The 23015-nt window shown below is 43.1% G+C and overlaps 1 protein-coding gene, 1 non-coding gene and 1 pseudogene across 2 annotated transcripts in view; 1 reads left to right on the forward strand and 2 right to left on the reverse strand.

Moving 5' to 3' along the window:
* Window positions 1–2457: 2457 nt before the first annotated feature.
* LOC132376473 (U6 spliceosomal RNA) lies at window positions 2458–2564 on the reverse strand. Its single transcript, XR_009506311.1, has one exon. It is a non-coding gene; the product is annotated as a U6 spliceosomal RNA (small nuclear RNA).
* An 8301-nt stretch (window positions 2565–10865) lies between these two features.
* On the reverse strand, window positions 10866–11178 carry LOC132376322 (V-type proton ATPase subunit e 1-like; annotated as a pseudogene).
* A 6032-nt stretch (window positions 11179–17210) lies between these two features.
* The window catches only part of SLC22A16 (solute carrier family 22 member 16), a 32539-nt gene continuing 26734 nt past the window's right edge, over window positions 17211–23015 (forward strand). The window contains exon 1 of the mRNA XM_059941996.1: window positions 17211–17278. Within this exon, the coding sequence (XP_059797979.1) occupies window positions 17211–17278 (68 nt within the window). The remainder of the gene's footprint in view (window positions 17279–23015) is intronic.

The following is a 23015-nucleotide window of genomic DNA, read 5'->3' on the forward strand; positions in this document are numbered from 1 at the left end:
CAAGATAGAGTACGGCAAGGTGCAGAACCATTTGTGTGAAAAAAGTAAGGAAACTAATAGAAATATATTTATTTTTGCTTGTTTATGCATAAAATATTTCTGAGTGGATCCCCAGTATCTTAGGTCAGTCTGCAACTAGACTAGATGCCACAGACTGGATAGCTTAAAGAACAGAAATGAATTTTCTCACTGTTCTGGAGGCTGGAAGTCTGGGATCAGGGTGTTAGCGTGCTCAGGTCCTGGCGAGGACTCTCTTCCTGGCTGAAGATGGCTCTCTTCTCCCTGTGTGCTCATATGGTGGAGAGGGAGTAAGCTCTCTGGTATCTCTTCTTATAAGGGCACTAATCTAATCCCATTATGGGGGCTCTACTCTTATGACCTCATCAAAACCTAACTACCTCCCAAGGTCTCCATCTCAAGATACCATCACATTGGGGTGGGGGGACTTAAGGCTTCAACATATGAATTTGGGAGGGGGGGATACAATTCAGTCCATAGCACTAAGTAACTGATAATAGCAGCTGTCTCTTGGCCCAAGGAGGGAAACAGGAGCTAGGGGATAGGACAGTAAAGGTGATTTTTCATTGTTTGCTCTTTATACCTCTGTAATTCCCCAACACCAGCTGGATGTCCAACAATTTGATTCAATTCTGATACTATCTACCTGGAGTTAGTGTCAGATCCCACAAGTTAAAGGGCTCAGTCCCACAAGGCTGCCCCCACTTCAGATGCCAATCACAACTCCTGGGCCACCAGTAATTCTGACCAACCAGCTATAAATTGGGGGTTCCCATGACCCCTTCCTCAGGTACGATAATTTGCTAAAATGGCTCACAGAACTCAGGAAAGCATTTACTGGTTTAGTATAAAAGAGGCAAATGAACAGCCAAATGAAGAGGCACATAGGCGAGGTCCAGACGGGTCCTGAGTGCAAAAGCATCTGTCCCTGTGGAGTTGGGGCGCTTCATCCTTCCAACATGTGGATGTGTTCACCAACCTGGAAGCTCCCCAAACCCTGTTTAGGGATGTTTATGGAGACTTCATTGCAAGGGTACGATTGATCAAATCACTGGCCATTGGTGATTGAACTCCATCTCTATCCCCTCTCCTCACCCCTCCCCAGTGGTTGGGGGGTGGGACTGAAAGTTCCAACCCTCTAATCAAGGCTTGGTCTTTTTGGAGACCACTCCTGATCCTGAAGCTATCTAGAGGTCCACCGAGAATCACCTCATTAGCACAGACTCAGACATGGTTGAAAGGGGCTTGTTATGAATAACGAAAGACACTCTGTCACTCAGAAAATTCCAAGGGTTTTAGGAGTTCTGTATCAAGAAGGGCATGGAGGGGGACATAAAGACCAAATATATATTTCCTATAATATCACAATACCTTTTCTTTTTAATTTTTTTTTGATGTGGACCATTTTTAAAGTCTCTGTTGAATTTGTTACAATATTGCTTCTTCTTCTTCTTTTTTTTTTTTACCAGAATATTCTCACATTTTATTTGTTTCAAGGCACTTTCCACCAGAAAGTGTAAAAAGAAGAAATAAACTACCCTGGTAAAACATTACATTTTAACAAACACAACAGAGAGATCCAAATGAGACAAAGCAGAAAAACTGACATACTTAATGCTCATTATCTTGAAATGGCTTAAAGTAGTTTGCTTGTTGAAAAAACAGAGACTGCAAAAAGGAGGAAACAGAGAAGTCTGCCAAGATGCCCCCTTGAAGATTTTCAGCCCATGTGGAAGGAACTAAATTCCTTAAACAAAGGTAAAGAACCGAAGAGTAACACCTGAATTCTCCACATCTCGCCAGCACCCAGCTCACATGGGTTTTAGAACTGGCTGATCAAGTCACTCACTGATTGAACTGGTGAATAAAATAGCAACACTTCTCATAAGCATTTAACAACATTTCATGCACGTGACAAACCCCATTCAGGTCCCAATAGTTTATGGATGATTCTTGCCCATTACTATACATCTCAAACCCTCTATCTTGAAAAATATGTCAAATTGATTATATATTAATTATGTACATAAACGATCTTATATATACTAATAATAAAGGGTTAGGAATATGCTGAATTACCTGGTGCTTTTCAAAAAATGTACGGTTTTATCTCTACTTCCCTAATATTTTCCTTCCAGCTTCTGCTGTATTTAACTCTTAATTTCCTGAAGATTAAAACCCCCTTTCTCCTTAACTTATTTTTATCCTCAAACCTCAGAGGAAATGATTGTACAGAAAGGTCACACCTGAGGCTGACAACTGAGACAGAATTGAAACTCATCACTTCTAGGGGGTAAGGAAAGGACCCCCACCCCAATCCTCACAAGGTCCAAAGGGCAGCACAAAGGGCCAGTCTAGGCCCTGAATGGTCTACAAGGACCGCAGCAGTTTTGCCTTTGCACCCGTTACTGAATTACACCATCACCTGGGGAAGGAAAAAAAAATATAGAACGCTTCATGAATTTGCGTGTCATCCTTGTGCAGGGGTCATGCTAATCTTCTCTGTATTGTCCCAATTTTAGTATATGTGCTGCTGAAGCGAGCACTGCTTCTGTTTTTTATGTTTTGGGCTTTTTTTGGCCGTGAGGCATGTGGGATCTTAGCTCTCGGACCAGGGATCGAACCTGCACCCCCTGCATTGGAAGGCAAAGTCTTAACCACTGGACTGCCAGGGAAGTCCCCCACAATACCTTTTGAATTTTGACCTATGTACGTACACACACACACACACACACACACACACTAAATAGTATTAAAATACTGGAGAGGGGGGAATGCTCAAAAAGCCTGAGTTAACCAAGTTCACATAACTTGCTAGGGTGAGACCTGGGCCTCAGATTTCCTTACTTCTATTTAAAGATTCTTTACAATGTGTCATGATTATTTTTTCATCTCTTTGAAGATGTTTACTGCTTTTGTGACTTCAGGGTTCTGAGATTTCTAGTTTTCATATTTTAAAAAGGCGAGTCCTCCAGACTTTGGGGCATGGGACACCTGTGGGAGATCAACATTAATGTAGTTTTTCTCCAAATATCAGTGCAAGACAGTATACAAAGAGACAGTTATTTATATCATGCAAATTGGGAAAGACTTGGAAACCATCCCATCCAAAATACCTCTCTACTAGTCTGTTCAAAGACCTGAAAGAAATCCTACTACTGTAAACCTCTTAAGAGAAATGCAAATATTTCTAAGAGAGGTACTCTCACACTCTGAACAACCATTATTAACTCCTGAAAAAATTAATTTATTAGGTTCCTACCTCCAGGTCAGATTCCAAGAGCAAGCTCCTAGAGGAATGGGACTAAGGATAGTAAATTTTGGTAAAAAACAAAGTTTTAAGGCTCGGTTTTATCATCTGTAAAATGAGTGGGCTGGACCAGTGTCTCCTCAGATTTTCTTCCTAAATACCTGCTCTGCTAAATACCTTATTTCGTTTGTTCCATGGAAAAACTGGGATGTGTGAAAAGGGGAGAGGGGATTGTTTTTCTTACTTGTCAGATGAGGAAACTGAGGCTCGAAAGAGTTGGGTCTCTTGTCCAAGATCATCAGCCAAGGAGCCTGTTTGACATGATCACTTAACTCCAGGTTCAGTGACCTTTCCACTGCATCATATTTGTTTCTTCATCTTTTGAGCCCCTACTACAGTGTACGGTGCTGGGATGCAAAATTGAAAAGATGAGGCTCCTGCCCTCTTGGGGTCTGGCAGCCATTGGAGAAGATAAGTACCTAGCCACATTGTCAGCTCCATGCTGGAGAGAGAGATAGATGGGAGGATGGAGAGTTGGGAGTGGGGATCAGCAAAAGCTTCACAGGAGAGGCACATCGCTGAAGTTGAACTAGGAAGGATGAACAGGTGTTTGGTATAAAGAAAGGGAGGGCCAGTGCTCTCAGGAGAAAAGACTTCACCTTAATGTGGGACACAAGGTGCAGTGAGTTGTCTGCAGCAGATTGTCAGAGAGAAACTTTGGGGCAGAGGGGCCTTTCAACCTCTTTTGGATAACATCATTTGTCATTCCCTTGTTCAGGTCTGTGCCAGATTGTTGGGGTCATAGGCTCCTTCTAACTGGCTCCTCTGCCATCCCTATGTGGTCCTTTATTTAAGGGGTTATATTATGAAAGAAGATGGAAAGTGACAGACAAATAACCGACCATGCCATAACTTCTTCAGTTGTTTTATACTTAGTTTTACTTCCCAGATTATGGAGTAGGGGATTGGAATCCCTCTTGAAGTTTTCACAAGAGTCAGTAACACACCCAGGTTACAAGTGAAAGACAAAGACAAAATTTTCATCATTGATTAAAAGAAGAAATCCGTCAAGGCTACTGCCTGGGCCAGCTGGAGTCGTGGGTGACGGCTCCTGGAACAGGGACAGGTTGCTACCAGATGGCTTTGAGACACCGCATTGTGCAAGCCTCCCCTTAACATCCCAGAAACGCACTTTGGAAGTAGAACTAGGAAGTCTCTCTCTTCCCTTCCTCACGTTCGCTCCTCAATTTTTGACCACTTGGGTCAGTATAACTCTGACATACATCTGCCTCTGACATGTCAGTGGTTCTCATTTAGCTCACTTACAGACCTGTAAACACAGACAGACAGACACACACACACACACACACACACACACACACACACACATACAGACCTCTTGTACCTCTCTCCTGAAGTGGGTGAAATCCATCTTCTGCTACACTCTTTACATTTCTAACACAGACACAGTACTCAGGGCTCCTAGCCAAAACTCTAATTCATTTCATGTTCTTAAAAGAGACATAGGTTATTCCAAATCTTTTGCCCATTTTACAAATTCCCTCTTGTTTGCTTGTTTTCTTTTACGGTAAGGGGGGAACACTGCATTCACCTGAGTCTTTCTTAACACATTGCATTTGTTTATAAATCAATCCTTTTAAAGCTGCTCCAGGTAGATCCCTTGGTGGGTGTGCAAGTGAAATACACCAGAGAAAGACTGTGCTGTCTAGGATAAGAGAAAATTGCATAGTTCCCTAAAGAGAGTGGGGAGGGAGGGTGAAGATGAAAAGAGGAAGGAGGAAAGAGAGGAGCCCGAGTGGCCAGGCCACCATCTTCCCAGTCAGCCAGGTTTGTAACCTCAGGGACTTCTCACCTCCTCACATTTATGTGCCCTCCCCAGGCAGCCAGTTGCCAAAGCCAGCCATTCTTCCTTCTCTGCCTTTTAAGTGGGAATCCCCTTCATTCGGTTCTTCTATCACATCTTTAACCGGGATCCTGAACACTGAGCTCGGAATATATCAGCCTCCCAGCTGACCAATTTATCAGCTTCCCGGCTGACCTTCCTACCACCAACTTCTCTACCCTCTGTCACACCCCCACTATCAGACCAATCTTTCTAAAACATACTTTGTTCACCACATTGGACAAAGCCTTGGCGGCTCCCACAGCCCTTTAACTAAAGCTTGCTAGCTTTAGCTTAAAATTCAAGGCCCCATGCATGTGGCCCTAACTTATCCTTTTTGGCCTATCTTCATAGCATTAGCTATTAGTAAACACTTACCAAGGGCCAGGCACGCTGTTAAAAGCTTCTAAATGTTGTTTGTCTAGTTGGAATCTCTTTCCAGGAAAGGTGTTTGTCCCCCGGTTTGTTAGACGCTGTCGGGTGGCCATTGACGAGAGCTGAGCATGTGACACAGACCAGCCAATCAGAGCATTCTTCCACCCCAAGCCGCAGGCCAGCCAATCAGAGCATTCTACTCTCCCCCATCTCCAAGCCCAGCTTTAGGAAATTTGACTTGCAGGTGCGGGAGAGAGTGGGTTTCTCTCTTCTTGTGGGGTTGAAATCTACACAGAAAAGCAGAGAAGAGCAGAGAGGAGAAGAGATGGAGAATGAGAGAGAGGGGGAAACCTGATGACATTGTTTGTCCCTCTGGATCCCACCACGCAGGCAGCTAGTTGTACGTCTGGCCTTTTACCATAATGAGTGAAAAAGTCCGTTCCTTACTTAAGCTTGTTTGAGTTAGGCTCGCTGTTATTTGCAACTGAAACAATGACTAGAGCACTTTACAGGACTTAACTCATTAGACCCTTACCACGGCCCGGTGAAGTAGGACTGTCACTTTCAATCATTTTGATGAGGCAGTGACACCAGAGAGATGTGACTTGCCCGGGGTCTCGCAGCTTTTAATGCGGAGATATTTACGACCAGGCGTCCGACTACAGAGCTTTTACGGTGTGTTCTAAGGCCCTTCGGGAAGACATGCCTAGTATTTCCTGTGTGCCAGGCAGGAGGCTGAGTGCAACGCACGCCTGCTCCCATCCCATCTGCTGATGTGCTGCACACTATAGCCTCACACAGGTCCTGACTTTTTACATCTGGATCTTTACTCAGGCTATTTTCTCCACCTGAGCATGCTCCCTACCCCACCTCTGCCTGGCAATATATACTTATCCTTCAAATCTGAAATCAAATGTCAAATCCTTCTGGAGGCCTTTCCTCAAAGGCCTCACCCAGAAGAAATTACTTCCTCCTTTGAGTTTTAAAGACTTTGACTTGAACACAGGGCCAAATGGGTGTCTTCCAGGGCTTACTGCACAGTAACTTGTGGGCATTTCTTATGGAGGTTGAGGGGACTGGTGGTTTGAAGTCACCAGATTTCCGCTCCAGTCATTTCAACGGTAACTCTGCAAAACCCACACGTTTTGTAACAAGCAGTGCCAGTGTTGTGGTCATGAGTGGTAGCTTTAGAGTGTACAGGGCTGGGTTGGAACCTGGCTGTGTAACTCTCAAGCTTGGGCAACCTTAAACAGATTGCTTGTTCTCTGGGTGTTTCATTTTTCTTATCTGAGTACGGAGATGAGAACAGCATTGATTTAGAGAGCTGTGAGAAGTAAATGAGATAACCAACGTTAAGGTCTTAGCATAGTATCTGGCATACAGCATATATCTCTATCTATCTATTTATCTGTCTATCTATCTATCTCTCTATCTAAAGTTTTTATGTAAGGGATCATATCTTCTACTCATGTTGCCTCCTCATACAGAGCAGACACAAGTAAAATATGTATTTATTAAGTGAAGGACCAATCTTACAAATATCCACTCCCTTAAACCTTCTCCCAGGCTTCTACAGCAAATGACCAATTATAGCTGCTTGAGGAAATGAAAGAGAGTTGGAAGCAGCAGGATAGAGGTGGGGGGGAAGGAAGAGGGAAGATGGGGGTCAGGAAATAAAAGCCCCTTTCAAGGAAGAGTATTGGGACTTCCCTGGTGGTCCAGTGGTTAAGACTCACCTTCCAATGCAGGGGGTGTGGGTTCGATCCCTGGTCAGGGAGCTAAGATCCCACGTGCCTTGTGGCCAAAAAAGCAAAATATAAAACAGAAGCAATATTGTAACAAATTCAATAAAGACTTTAAAAATGGTCCACATCAAAAAAAAAAAAAATCTTAAAAAAAAAAGAGTATCATAAGAGCAGCGAAAGTAATCAAAAACCAGAATTATTTTTGTTCCTTAGACCACCCCTTCCTTCATCCCTTATTTGTCTTCTCTCAGTGGACGTCAGGTGAGATAGCTAATGACATAGGCTCCATTATCTTTTGGAATTGTGCAGCATTACCAGTTCAATCCTCCTCCTATAAGTGGGCATGAGGCAGTCGTGCTGCAGTGGTGGCAGCAGCTGCACCTGCAGTTGCAGCAGCTTGCTGACTTCTGGGCTGCAACTATGGTGGTGTGACCTTGAAACAAATATTCAAGCTGTGGCCCCTGACTCCTCCTCCAGCCCTTCCAACAATATTGAAAGCATATAATCCCTTTTATTGTATCCCTCTCTTCTTGAAATACCTAGAGAGGTTTCTGTTTCCAGCACTAACTTCTGCTTAATACATATAATATATTTAAAACAAGCATATTAAAATTAGTTTTAAAATGTTAGTCAATTTAAAGTTCATTTTAAAATATATTTATAAAATTATGATATATAGATATGGAAATCATCATGAAGATGATCACCAATGGCTGGATACTAAAATTGAGGAGACACTGATCTCGTTTAACACTCATAACCAAGTTGGCACTATTATTACCTGCAAGAGAAAACTTTGAGAGGTTAAATGACTTGCCCAGGATCACACAGGTACTAAGTGATGGTTCTGACTACACCTTTTTTTAAACTGGAGAAAGGACTTGGAACTTCATTCGATTGTCATCAAGGATCAGACATCAAGCAACACCTGAGCTGTGTCCTGAAGAATTAATTGATTTAGCCAGTAAGTTGGGGAGGTGGGGAGGGATTTCTAGGCTGAAAGAACAGCATGAGCAAAGGGATGGTGGTGTGAATGAACATCCCACATCACAGGATCCAATGGAACCTTACAATTCTGGAGAAGAGGGACATGACTGGAAATGATGCTTGAGAGGTAAGCAGGGATCCAGTCCTGGGAGGCCTTGGAGGCCATGCTGAGGAGATGAAACTTAATTCTGAAAGCCAGGGGGCCATGGAAGGATTTTACTGATGGCATGGTCTATTTACATGGGAATTTTAGAGAGGTCATTCTGGTAATCTGAGGTGTGATGGGTGGAGTTGTCCAGTAGAGAGCTGGGATAAGGGGCTAGAACTATGGGAGAGCAATGGGCTGGGGGAGTCTGTAGGTAGGTGATGAGAACAGAAACCATCTATCTTTGCATGGTTGATGGTCCACATTGAACAAGACAGTCCACATTGGGACGAGGGCTGGGATCTGGAGGCTGTGGGACCACAGGACATCAGAATATTTTCTCACATGCCAGGGACCCTAAGTCACCCAATCTAACAACTACTCTTAGATTTAGAAGGATGCACGAACATTGTTTTCTCTTAGGCCGCTTCCTTTATCCCTTGCCTATCTGCCCATGTCCGTTCCACCCACTGGCAGAAATACATCTGCACTGTACTTGTGTTAAAATGACCTCATTGTATTTCTAAGATGGAAAGTGTGCTGTTAGTGGGCTCCTCTTTAGGAGAACCCAAGACTTGTCTGAGTGGTGGGTAGTGTTTGAGCCAGGCCCTTTTAGGTTTCTTCCATTCATTTGTGGAGAAACTGGTGCCCTTAGGAAACTGCTTAAATTTTGTTTCATTATTCCCTATGTTTGGATTATGTCCATTCAGTCATTCAACACATACTTACTGTATTCAGTCATTCAACACACCTGCTATATGTCAAAGTTCCTGCCCTCATGGAGCTTATATTCTATAGTAGTGATAATATATATATATATGATATAGTAGTTATATATATATATTTATATATATATATATATGTATATATTAGGTTGAAGAAAAATAAAACAAGGTGGCATGGTAAGGGGCTAGAGAGTGATGAAGACTGATACTTGAGGAGGAGCAGAGAAATCTTCTCAGAAGAGGCAACATTTGAACAGTGACCTGACTGAAGTAAGGAAGCGGCCATATGGCTCTTGGGGAAAGAGGTCTCAGGTAGAGGAAATTGAACTCAGAAACAGAGACTAGATTTGTGGTTACCAGGGGAAGGGGGTGGGGGTAGGGGTAGGGAAAATGGGTGAAGCTGGTCAAAGGGTAAAATTACCAGTTATAAGATGAAAAATTATGGGGATCTAATGTACAGCATGATGAATACAGTTAACAATACTGTATTGTATACTTGAAAGTTGCTAAGAGAGTAGATCTTAAAAGTTTTCACCAAAAAACTGTGAGGTGATGGATGTGTTTCCTAACCTTACTACAGTAATAATTTTGCCATTTATACATATATCAAATCCTCACATTGTACACCTTAAAATTACACAACGTTATATGTAAATTATATCTCAGTAAAGCAGGGAAAATAAAAGTTACAGGAAAGTTTCCAGACTGTGGCAGGCAGGGCGTGATTTTTTTTTTTTTTTTTTTGCTGTTGTTGTTTTGTTTTTGGTTTTGGCCGTGCTTTGCGGCTTGTGGGATTTTAGTTCCCCAACCAGGAATCAAACCCAGGCCTTTGGCAGTGACAGCATGGAGTCCTAACCACTGGATCACTAGGGAATTCCCTGTTTGGTTTTATTGTTGTGGCTGTTTTATTTGGGACATAATCTTAAATTGAAAAATAAACAGAAAGTCAAAGTGGAAAAAAAAAAATAAGAAGTTTTGAGGTAGAGGGAATAGCAAGTGTAAAGTGCAGGGACCGGGGTGTGTTTGCTGTGTTAGAGGAATGAGCTAGGAGGCCAGTGTGGCTGGAGTGAAGAGTGGTTGAGAAAGAGAGGTAGGAGATGAGTCAGAGAAGCAGCCAGGGTCATGGAAGGACTTTGATTTTATTCTAAGTGTGCTAGGAAGCTGCTGAGCAAGGGATTGTCATGATCTGAATTTTATATGTATATATATATATATATATATATATATATACATTTTTTTCCCCATAGAAAGCAGAAAAATTATTTATTCCAAAAGACGGCAGAAGTAAGAAATTCATCCTGAAAATATACTTTGGTATAATTCTGGTGAGACAGATTTTCCCTCTGAACATGTTCTCCTACTGACTGCCCCACTGGAGTCTTACTGTGTGTAACAGTTTTCAAACACTTCACTCATTCTCATGTTGTGAGCAGGCAGGAGCCACCTTCAAATCCACAGGATCCAAGGAGATAGTAACATTATTTCTCAGAAGAACGGCACTTTCTATCTCAGAAGAGTACATAAACATTTTGTGGAGGCAGCACAGTTTAGATTAAATAGGCACATCATTCATCAAAATGTAAAGAAGGAGACAGGAAAAAATACTGCCTTCTAGAATAAGATATTCAAATGTGGTGTGAATGTTTAAGGCAGCTGATGGCCAAAGTGGGCAAGTCAGGGAAGGTGGTCTGGGTATGGAGGTGCTTTTGCATCTAGAGGAGTTCTCTTCGTGACCTCAATGACTGAGCGCTGGCGAGCAGGTCTTCTTCCTCAAGGCCAATGATGCTTGAGGTACCTACCAGATGGTTTCATTTTTCAACTGTGGTCCAAAGAGAGGGTTAAGTTGGGCCAGAACTGCAGTCAGCCAAAAGAGATAGCAGCAAACTGAACAGGTTACCAACATGGCGATGACAATGGTGCTAACTCCCCAGCTGGGACCCTTAGGGATGAACCCAGGGCACCAGGAAGCCGAGGAAGCCCTAGAATGCACTCATCACGACGAGAGGCACCGTGAAGCCAGTATACGCCATGGCTGCTGCGGGAGGGGTCAGCCCCTGCCCCGCCACCTCACTTTGGTCCCATCTGGAAGTGTCAACTTGAATTATATTTTTCAGGAACGCTTGCCTGCTGTGTGGGGCAAGGGAGGAAGCAAGGGGACCAGTTAGGAGGATGTTGCGTAATCTAGCAAGGGATGATGGTTTGGATAAAGAGGTTAGCAGTGGGGGTGGAGAGAAGTGTTCAGAATCAAGCTCTATTATAAAGGCAGAGCAACTAGAATTTTCTGATGGAAAAGAATGTGGAGTGTGAAAATGGGAGAGGAGTAAAAGAAGACACCAAGGGTTTTGGCCTAGGCAACTGGGTAAAAGTGGTACCTTTTACTGAGTGGGAAGTTCTGGAGAGAAGCAGGATTGAGGGTGGCCATGGTAAGTTTGAGGTGCCTTTTAGATAGGTGATGGAGATGTGGAGAAGGTAGTGGTATTAACAAGTCTGAAGTGCTGGGGTGAGGTCAGCTTGGACATATAAATTTGAGAGTCATTAATGTAAGTTTTGAAAGCCATAGGACTAGATCATGGGTTGGTACGCTTTATTCTCTTTGCCATCAGAAGGGCAAACAGAAGGGCCAGATAGTAAATATTTTAGGCTTTGTGGGTCATACAGTTGTTCATAGCTACTTAAGTCTGCCACTGTAGTATGAAAGCAGCTGTAGGTAATCTATGAATGAATGAGTATGACTATGTTCCAATAAAACTTTATTTGTAGAAGCAAGTGGTAGGCCAGATTTGGCCCATGGACTGTAGTTTACCAACTTTTGGACTACATGATGCTACTAGGGAGAGTGTAAAAAGAGAAGAGAAAGCTCAGAGCCCTGGGGCACTCCAACATGTAGAGAAAATGGGAAGAAGAGGAGGATCGAAGAGACTGAGATACAGAAAGTGGCAAAGTAAGAGAAAATCAAGAGACTGGGCTGGCACAGAAGCAAAGGAAGATGTTTCAAGAAAGACAATATGATATTGTGGTGCCAGTAAACACTGTGAAAGATTTTGAAATGAGCGCCCCCCCCACTGCCTGCCAAATAGAATGTCTGTCTAGTATACCCTTTAGGGTTATCTTCATCTTTCATTGTCTTTGAGCTATTTTATAATTTTTAAGTTGTAGAAAACTGATCATAACCAATGATTCTTGTCCACAGAAATGAATTGCATCCTGTGGAATGCAACTGATTGCATTGGTGGAATGCAATTACCCTGTGGATAGACCAGTTCTGCATCTATTTGTAAATCTGTTCTAGCATTCCTTATTGCTTTAATACTTGGGCTTCATTGAATTCTTCTTTGAATTGATTGTAACATCTTATTAGTTCCCTCATTAATTAATGATTAAAAGAGGGGCTTCTCTGGTGGCTCAGTGGTTAAGAATCCGCCTGCCAATGCAGGGGACACGGGTTCGAGCCCTGGTCTGGGAAGATCCCATATGCTGCGGAGCAACTAAGCCCGTGTGCCACAACTACTAAGCCTGCGCTTCAGAGCCCACAAGCCACAACTACTGAGCCCGAGTGCCACAACTACTGAAGCCCGCACGCCTAGAGCCCATGCTCTGCAACAAGAGAAGCCACCACAATGAGAAGCCCATGCACCGCAACAAAAGAGTAGCCCCCGCTCGCCGCAATTAGAGAAAGCCCGCGCACAGCAACGAAGACCCAGCGCAGCCAAAAATAAATAAAATAAATAAATTTTAAAAATAAAATAAAATCATTGACGTGTTCATTGTATATCTGTATGTGAGTCATGATTTTACCTTTTAAAATTATTTTTTAACAGTGGACATTGAGTAAAATAAAGGTTGAAAACTGACCATGGAATTTGGCAATATGGAGATCATGGTGACTTTGATAAGAGCTATTTTGGAGAAGTAGTAGTAAAAGATTGGAGCAGATGCATAAAACTAAATGATAAAGACACATGGGCACAGGAAAAAGTAAATAGACCAACGGAACAGATTTAGAGAGTCCAGAACAAACCCACATGTAAATAGAAACTGTATAGATGACAGAGGTGAAAATTCAGAGAAAAGGATGGAATATATTCAATAAATGGTGCTGGGACAATTTTTTACATGTATGGAAAAAACCAAAATTGGATCTTTACCTCAAATCAAATAATCTGTTCCAGTGGCTTTAAGACCTAAATAAGAAAAGCCAAAGGCTAAAACTTTTAGAAGAAAATAGAATATTTTTGTGACCTCATGGAAAAACAAAATATTTAAAACAAAATACAAAATCACAAACTATAAAGGAAAATATTTATGGATTTGACTTGATTATAAAATAAAAAAATACCACTTCTGATGATCAAAAAACACCACAAAGAGACTGAAAATACAATTATTCCTAATGCTTAACTGACAAAGGTATCTGGAATATGCAAAAAGCACTTACAAATCAAAATAAATAAAAATAACCTAATAGAAAAATGTGCAAAAATATGAATAGGCAATTCTCAGGAAAGAAAAACCAAATGATCAATGAAGATATGAAAAGATGTACAACCTCAGTACTAATTAGGGAAATGCAGATTTAAACTCCAACATAATACCATTTCACATCTCTGAAACTGACTAATGTTTAAGGGTCTGATGAAACAAGTATTGTGACAAAGGTGTAGGGAAATTTTATAGCCTCCCTGTTGGAAGGCAAATTGGTATGACCACTTTGGAGAGCAATTCAGCAATATTTAATAGTTGATGTATGTGCCTTACAACACAACAACTCCATTCCTAGGTATATACCTTAGAAAAACTCCAATATATGTACATAGGGACTGTTTACAGCAGTATTGCTGTAGTAAAAATCTGAATACAATCTGCATGTCCATCAATTAGAAAATGGTTAATTGTGGTTTGTTGGAACAATGGAGTACTAAATAACAATGAAAAAGAAATGAACTAGAGCTACACATATTAATATGCATGAATTTCACAAACAAATATTCAGAGGAAAAATCAAGTTGCAGAATACATGCACATACCTAGATTTTAGTGATATATCTTGCACATTTTTTTGTTAGATTTATCCCTAAATATTTATATTTTCAGTGCTATTAAAATTTTTTTTTTAATTTCAATTTCCAGTTGTTCATTGCTAGCATATAGACATACAATTAATTTGTTGTATATTAATCTTGTTATCATGCAACTTTGCCAAAGTCACTTATTCTAATAGGTTGTTTTTTTTTTTGTAAACTCCATCAGATTATCTACATAGATTATCATATCATCTGTGAATACGGACAGTTTTACTTCTTCCTTTCCAATCTGGAGAACTTTTTCTTTTTCTCTTTTCTTGCCTAAACCCCCAGTACAATATAGTGGCAGTGAGAGTGGACATCCTTATTTTATTCCTGATCTTAGGGAGAAAGCGTTCAGTCTTTCAGACATTAAGTATGCTATTAGCTATGAGTTTTTTGTTGATGACTTTTATCAGATTGAGGAAATTCCCTTCTGTGATATTGTGATATAATAAGAAATACATATTCGGTCTTAATTCTCAGTTCCTGACACAGAGCTCCTAAAGCCCTTGTAAGTTCCTGAGTGATAGGGGTGATAGGAGGATCTTTTGTTATCATATTTGGTCTTAATTCCCAGTTCCTGACACAAGAGCTTCTAAGACCCTTAGAATCTCTAGAATCTCTAGAGTGATAAAGGTGTCTTTCTGGTATGGTAATAAGATGACAGGTGGTTGGAGGCCCCTAGATAACTTAAAAATGGGGGCTGGTTTCTAGAAAGACCAAGGCAGGCATTAGAGAGTTGGAACTTTCAGCCCTACTTTCTGACCTCCCAGGAAGGGAGAGGGGCTGGAGAGTGAGTTAATCACCAATGGCCAATGATGTAATCAACCATGCCTGTGTAATGTAACCTCCATTGAGATTGAGAGAGCTTCTGGGTTGGTGAACATATGGGGTGCTGGAAAGGTGGCGTGCCTTCCGTGCTCCTTCCTCCATACCTCGCCCTATGTATCTCTTCATCTGGCTGTTCATCTGTAGCCTTTATAATACCTTTTATAATAAACAGGTAAATGTAAGTAAAGTGTTTTCCTGAATTCTATGAGCTGTTCTAGCAAATTATTGAACCTGAGGAGGGGGTAGTGGGAACCCTGATTTTTGTCAGTTTATCAGAATTACGGGAAGCCTCGGACTTGTGATTGGCATCTGAAATAGGGGACAGTATTGTGGGACTGAGCCCTCAACTTGTGGGATCTGATGCTAACTCCAATAGTTAGTGTCAGATTTGAATTACATTTAGGTAACCCAGCTGGTATTTGGAGAGTTGGAGAATTGGTTGTTGGTATGAGCAAAAACCCCACACATTTCATGTCAGAAGTGTTCTACGGGCAGAAACAGATCATGATACCTTCTATTCCTAGTTTGTTGAGTGTCTTTATTATGAAAGGATGTTAGGTTTTTTGTCAAATGCTTTTTTTTGCATCTATTGAGATAATCATATGGTTTTTCTTTTTTAGTTTGTTAGTATGGTGAATTTTATTGATTGATTTTCAGATGTTAAACCACTCTTGCTTTCTTGGGATAAACCTTACTTGGTCATGATGTATTGTCCTTTTTATATAAAGGTGCATTCAATTTGCTAAACTTTTGTTAAGAATTTTTTATGTCTATCTTCATGGGGTATACTGGTCTGTGGTTTTCTTATGTCTTTGCCTGGTTCTGGTATCAGGATAATACTGGCCCATAGAATGAGCTGGGAGGTATTCCCTACTCTTCAGTTTTCTTGAAGTGTATGTGCAGAATCAGTATTATTTCTTCCTTAAATGGGCCTGGGGTTTTCTTTGTGGGAAGGTTTTTAACTACACATTCAATTTCTTTAATAGATATAGGGCTATTCTGGTTATCTGTTTTTTTCTTGAGTGGGCGTTGGTAGTTTGTGTCTTTCAGGGAATTTGTTCATTTTATCTATGTTGTGCCATTTCTATTTGGTGTAATTAGAATAGCAGATAAAAGTTCAACTTTCCCCATATCTCCCTCCCTCCCCCCACCACGTGTACCTCCCCAGCATTTCCAACCTTAAGACTTTCTAGTTAGTAAGAATCTACCTAATTAAAAAAAATCCATTCCAAATTGTTTATTACTTAATGGATTAATCATTCCAGGAGCATTTGCATTTCAAAAGAAAATAGAATTATTCATAGCAAAAATAAATAAATCATTAATGGTGTTATTTCAGGCTTTGTGACAAGTAGGTAAGGGAAGTACTTTGGGAGATGTGCTTTCCTCTTTTTCAAATCCTCTTCGAGTACAAGTTTGCTATTTTCACTATTCTGCTTAAGTTTCTACCCAGGGAGTTCCCTTTGCCCTTTGGTTAACATAAGATATTTCACACAGCTCTGCAAGATCCTGCCACTTCTCAGGGTCATCAGAATCCATTCTCTATGCCCTGCTCTTGTACATCCCTGTCCTGGCCCTCAAAAGGGTGGACTTCTCTGAGAAAGTGATATTTGTGCCCAAGAGTGGAGTCCAGAAATGTGCATATAAAACCAAGTGCTGGGGCAGACTCAAGCACAAGTTTGAGAGCCATGGTTGTAAGGCGCGCGCCTCCAGACCGAACCCCGGCCTCCGCATTCCCGCCTTGGGCTGGCTGTCGGGCGACAACCTTTACCCAGGCACCGGCGCTTCTCTCGAGCGTCGACCCAAACGGACGTGGTGAGTGTCCAGGGTCTGATGGGGCGGCGGGGAGGCCGCGGGAAGTGGCGGGGCTGGGCGCACCGTGCTACTGGGGGCTCCGGGAGCACAGCGCACTGGGAAAGAGGCCGCGGCGGCGGGGACTCGCTCGATGGGAAGAGAGAGGAACAAAAAGCCTGGCCCCGCGCGCGGCTCGAGCACTTTGACGCGCGGTGGACGCAGAAGCCGGGGCGGGCCGAGGCGCGGCGGGCGGGGGCCGGGTTGGGTTGGGTTGGGTTGGGCTCGGCTGGGCCGGGCTGGGCGCTGTGCCCGCAGCCCCCGGCTCTAGGCGAGCCTCACGCGTCCGGCTTAGGAGCGCGGGGCACGGCGGCAGCATGGGGTGCGGCAGCGTGGGGTCCGGCAACTTGGAGCTGGTTTTTGACAGCGTGGGGCACTTTGGCAGGTAGGGAGTTGGAGTGGGGGTGAGGAGGGAGGACGGTGCCGGGGGGGCGGGGAAGCAGGAGCCGAGTTGGGGGAGGCGCCGGTGGGGTCTATTTCTTCCCGTTGCGACGGGGTTCTCGTGCTGAGCTCGCGATCCGAAAACATTTCCATCCCTCCTTTCCCAGAGAAGTCGGGAGGCCTGCGTCCCGACTCCTGGCCCTGGCTGGGCTCATCCTCTCGAACTCTGGCGGCGGCACCTCCCCAGAGCAAGCAGGGGGCGCTGGGGCTCGCTTCGGGAGTGGTGGGCGCAGGGCTCGTCCGGCGCGCCTACCGCTTGGCAGGTGGAACCTGGGGCGCGCCGTCTGCGGGTGCCAGCGTCCGGAGCCCTGGCTGGAAAGCCAGCTCACAGGGGTAGAGGAATGCCTGTTCTTGGCGGCTCATTTCTCTAATCGGCCAAACGGGCTCCTCTTTCACTTCCCCAGACGACTGCTGCCCCGCCCCGCCCCGCCCCACCCCGCGGTAGAGTCTCCTTCAGTGCCTGGCAGGTATTGAATTGCTCCAGAAACAACCGTTAGCGGTTGTTGTTGTTGTTGTTGTTTCCGTTTATAGAAACCTAATATGTGCCAGCTACACAGTGCTTTATTTGATGCCCACGGAATCTTGCAAAGGGGGTGAATCCTTATCTTAATGATTGGGAAACTGAGGGACGCACAGGTCCCTCAGTCTGTGGGCCAAGGACCCAGAGCTACGGCAAGGTGGGACCTAGGTTTAACCTTTGTACGATTGTCACCCTCTTTTCATTTGTCAAAATAATTTTAAAAATTTAAAGTGTATTCATTCATTCATTCATGGAGAAAACACTTCTCTGACCTGGAACGTTTTGGGAGGAGAGGTAGCTGGGTGAGGGGCCATACAGCGTGCGGATCAGAGGTTGGGAGCTCAGTCTGAATCCTGGCCTGCCACTCACCGCGAACGTGACCATGGGAATACTGTGCCTCAGTTTCCTATCTGCCAAGTGAGAATTATAATCGTTCCTGCCTTTAGCTCCCTCCCAGGCTTGTGGTGAAGAGATGATGATGTGCTCTTCTCCAGGGTGGAAAGTTGCACAAATGTTGGTTATGATTCTCAGGGTCCACAAAAAAGAAGTGGTGGAGCAGGCAGAGGAGGGGCAGGAGGTCCCAGCTCTCCCCTGCTTCCTCCTGATACCTGCATTATTGAATGCTGAGTTGTGCCTGGCTCTGTCATAAGTTCTTTGTACATGTTACCTTCTTTAACCTTCACTACAGTCCCATGATATCGGTGGCATCACTCATTTTACACATGAGAAAACCAGGCCTTGTGCCTAAATCACAAATCTGTTAGTAGCAGAGCAGAATTGGACGTCCATTGGCCTTCACGGTCCATGCTGTCAACCATGGTGCTCTCCTGAGCACAACCCTGGCACTCAGCCAGGTCCTTCATGTATTCCCAGGATCACGTTAGCAGTGAGTGGCAGGCCAGGATTCAGACTGAGCTCCAAACCTCTGATCTGCACGCTGTATGACCCCTCGCCCAATATTATCTCATCTTATCCCCCTTGAAGCAGAACAGCATGGGGATTACAAAATCAGCTCTGGGGATGGATGTCTGAGTTCCGATCCTGACTTACCAATTATTAACTGTATGGTCTTGGACATTTGACTTACCACTTCCTCATCTGTAAAATGGGGGTAATAATAGTACTACAAACGTTTATTTTAAGGACTCCACCTTCAGCCTCTCATTTCATCCTCACAGTAACCCTATGAGGTAGTAGTTACTAATACCATTCTTTCACCATGTATTTTAGGGATTAACTAAGATACTTAGGTGCTATAACAAAAAGATCCCTCAGTTGGAGGTTGTTCCTCTCTGGTAACTGTGCAGGGCAGGTTGTGCTCCATGGGGTTGTCCAGGGACCCAAGTGGGTGAGGCAGCTCCGCCATCCACAGCACCGGGGGCAGCTGCTCTATGTCCTCACCCACATGGTCAAATGTGGCTCACCATGGTGGGAGAAGGGGAGAATGGATTTTGAGAGACAGCTCTTAGCCAGCTACAGTAATGTATGCAAAAGTCTTATCATTCAGTAAGTTCTCAATAAATCATGGCTATTATTACCTGAGTCCCCATCCTGGTGGGAAGGGTAGATTGTGAAAGCTGCTTGTAGGAAGGAAAAGGGTAACAAGTCAATGCTTACAGCAAAAGGTGAAAATAGTGTGAGCATATCACAGTACCCATATTTTCTCTGGCATTTGCTCTAATTGGTCTCTTTATTGTTTATAAATAGAGAGTTTATTGTGTATTATTATTATTTAGTCTTAAGGAAACCTAGTGAAAGTGTTAAGTAGAAAACCCTAATTATCTCTCATTTCTCTTTAGTCATTTCTAAGGTGAGGAAGCACTATCCTAATCACCTTTAAGAGAGGAAAGCAGGACACCTAAGAAGAATTAGGTTTCCAGGACTTGTCCTGAAGCCATATTGAAGTTACAAAAACTTCATGGCTTAAGTCCCATGTTAGAGGGAGTTGAGGAAACCAAGATTCAGGCATCTGTGTTGGGGGATCTAAGAACCTGGATCTTTGAGTTATCTTGGGATAAAGGGAGAGATGGTTTAAAATTTCAGAGTTGGAATGTTGAGCCTTGTGGCTGACTTAATCTATGGATATAGGTACTGGGGTTTTTTCCCCCCAATATATGAACCTTTTAGGTTTGTTTTTTAAATTTTGGCTGCATTGGGTCTTCGTTGCTGCACACAGGCTTTCTCTAGTTGTGGTGAGCGGGGGCTACTCTTTGTTGGGGTGCGCGGGCTTTTCTTTGCAGTGGCTTCTCTTGTTGCAGAGCATGGGCTCTAGGTGCGCGGCCTTCAGTAGTTGTGGCTCGTGGGCTCAGTAGTTGTGGCTCGTGGGCTCTAGAGCACAGACTCAGTAGTTGTGGCGCATGGGCTTAGTTGCTCTGCGGCATGTGGGATCTTCCCAGACCAGGGATCGAACCCTTGTCTCCTGCATTGGCAGGTGGATTCTTAACCACTGCACCACCAGGGAAGTCCCTTAGGTTCTTTTTTGACTTCACCTTATGAACATCATAATAACTAGCACTTTTATGCACCTACAGTATGCCATAGTGCTTTCCATGTATTAACTCTTTACATTCCCACAACAACCCATTTTTCACGTGAGGAAACTGAGGCTCAGAAAGGGTAAGGATCTTGCCCAGAGACCCAGGTGGTAAGTAACCACAAAATTCAAACCATGGCAGTCTGGCTCTGGATCCATGCTCTTAACCACAGTGGGATGACACTAGTTATGCTTCATTATACAGAATGATATAAATCTAGGACCAAAAGTAATCTTCTTCACCTGTCACCCAGATAGCATGAGTCTGTTTCCTGGGGGTTCTGATCATCCTTGCTTTTCATTGCCTCTGGGTTTCCTGTCTATTGTGTCTGTATGATGCTTTTTCCATTAGTGTTTCTCTCCAGCTGTGGGCACAGTGATATGTTGTGTCTCTGTTGTTCTTTTTTTTTTTTAATTAAAAAAAATTATTTTGCCCACACCACGCAGCATTGTAGGATCTTAGTTCCTTGACCAGGAATGGAACCTGAGCCGCCTGTAGTGGAAGCGTGGAGTCTCTTTCCCTGACCAGGGATGGAAACTGAGCCACCTGTAGTGGAAGCGTGGAGTCTCTAAGTCTGTTTTTCTGGAGGGGCCTTAGGCCGGGGGGGACACCTGATGGACAACAATCTTTATAAGGGACAAAGTGATATGTTAGAATGCTAGACACCTAAGGAAGTAGGGGTTTGTTTTTTTCAGGAAGTTATCCTTGTAACAGGGAAAGGGAAATTCAAATTGAAAGCGTGCTCAAGACCTTCCCAGCACATAGAAAGTATAATTATATGAACTAGCATGGTTTGTTTGAGGACTGCTAAGTGGTTTATTATTTATGGAGTATAAAGTATGAGGGTGAGAGAAGGCCAGTGAGGGGTAGGTACACTTACAGTCATCCACAAGAATAGTTTTGATGTCATGCTAAGCAATTTGGGTATTAGGATCCCTATGAAGAATGGAAGGTGCATTGGAGGGGCAGGAGTTGGGGCAAGGAGACCAGAGAAGACCCAGGTAAGAGCCCTGGTGGGAGATAATGAGGGTCTGGACTGGAGCAGGGGCAGTGTGAGCAGGTAGGATGGGATAGTTTTAACCGGTGGAATTGATGGGACCTCCAGGCCCTAAGGCATGAAGGAGAAGTGGGAAGGACCATGAGGGCCCCCCATGCCCTGCCCCTACCCCATATTTCTGGTTTGTGTGGATGGTGGTGCCCTAAACTCAGAAGCAGTTACACTCCAGGTGGGCCAGGCTTGGGGCTTAGGTATTGAGATCCGTTGGAGACTCTTAAGGCAAATTCATTGTGGGAATTCCAGGTCGAGACATCCAATAGGCATTTGGGTAAATATGTATTGTTCAGGTGAGACAGCTTCTTGTTTTTGTTTTTGTTTTTTTTTTAATTTTCTTTACTAGTTTTATTTCAAAAGAAGTCAATAAGTGGTATTACATTGGTACATTAATGATAGAGGCTTGATGGACCCAATTTGACACTTTTATCATTGTAATCATTGTTTTTGAATAGCTATAAAACAGAAATGCTCATAATATATATGTCTATACATTGCTATATATTTCTTTTTTTTTGAATGTTGGACCATAGTTTATTCCTGCAAGTCACATTGAAAAGAAAAAACAGCTAACATGGAGCTGGTGGGTGTATGCTGCTGTTAGAATCTTGCACCACTAAAGTTCTCCATGGCACAAATTATACCCCTTTTGTTGTCATAATAGATATACATAAATTTTTAAAATTTAGAAGTGCCAGTCTTTTTTTTTTAAACATCGTTATTGGAGTATAATTGCTTTACAATGTTGTGTTAGTTTCCGCTGTATAACAAAGTGAATCAGTTATACATATACATATATCCCCATATCCCCTCCCTCTTGCATCTCCCGCCCACCCTTCTAGAGGACACCTTCTTGTCAGTATGGATTGGGTGGCCAACCAGGGCTGCAGTCTAGACGATAGGCACCATGGGGACAGATTGGGTGTGCCTTGGCAGCCATGCCAATCACACCTCAGCAGGGGCATTGCTGAATACTTTTTCCTCTCCCTGGGTCTTGCAAATATAAGACTTCTAAATTGATGTATTATGTATGTACAGAAAAGTGTGTACCCTAATCTACAACTTGATGAATCATCATAAAACGAACACATACGTGTTACCACCCCAGATCACCCCTTCTCATGCCCTCTTTCTCTCCCCCAAACTCACTACTATCCTCACATCTAACACCATAGGTTAGTTCTGCCTGATTCTAAACTTTGTATAATTGGAGTAAAAAATCACGAACTCTCTGTCTGGCTTCTTTTGCTCAACACTGTGCTTGTGAGATTCACCCATATCGTATGTCACAGTAGTTTGTTGATTTTCATTGCTGTGTAGTATGTCATGGCATGAATATTCCACAGTTTATTCATTTACTGTCAACAGATATTTGGATTGTCTCCAGGTTGGGTTTATTATGAATAGTCTTTCTTGTATATGACTTTTGGGAGCTCATGTACACATTTCATTGGGTATTTTCTTAGGAAAGGAATTGCTCTGTTACCTGAGTGTGCATGTGGTCAGCTGACAAACAGTTTTGCAAAGTGGTTGTAATAAATTACACCCTCGCAAGTTGTTTATGAGACTTCCAGTG

The sequence above is a fragment of the Balaenoptera ricei genome, chromosome 12, assembly GCF_028023285.1.
Source record: "Balaenoptera ricei isolate mBalRic1 chromosome 12, mBalRic1.hap2, whole genome shotgun sequence".
NCBI lineage: Eukaryota > Metazoa > Chordata > Mammalia > Artiodactyla > Balaenopteridae > Balaenoptera > Balaenoptera ricei.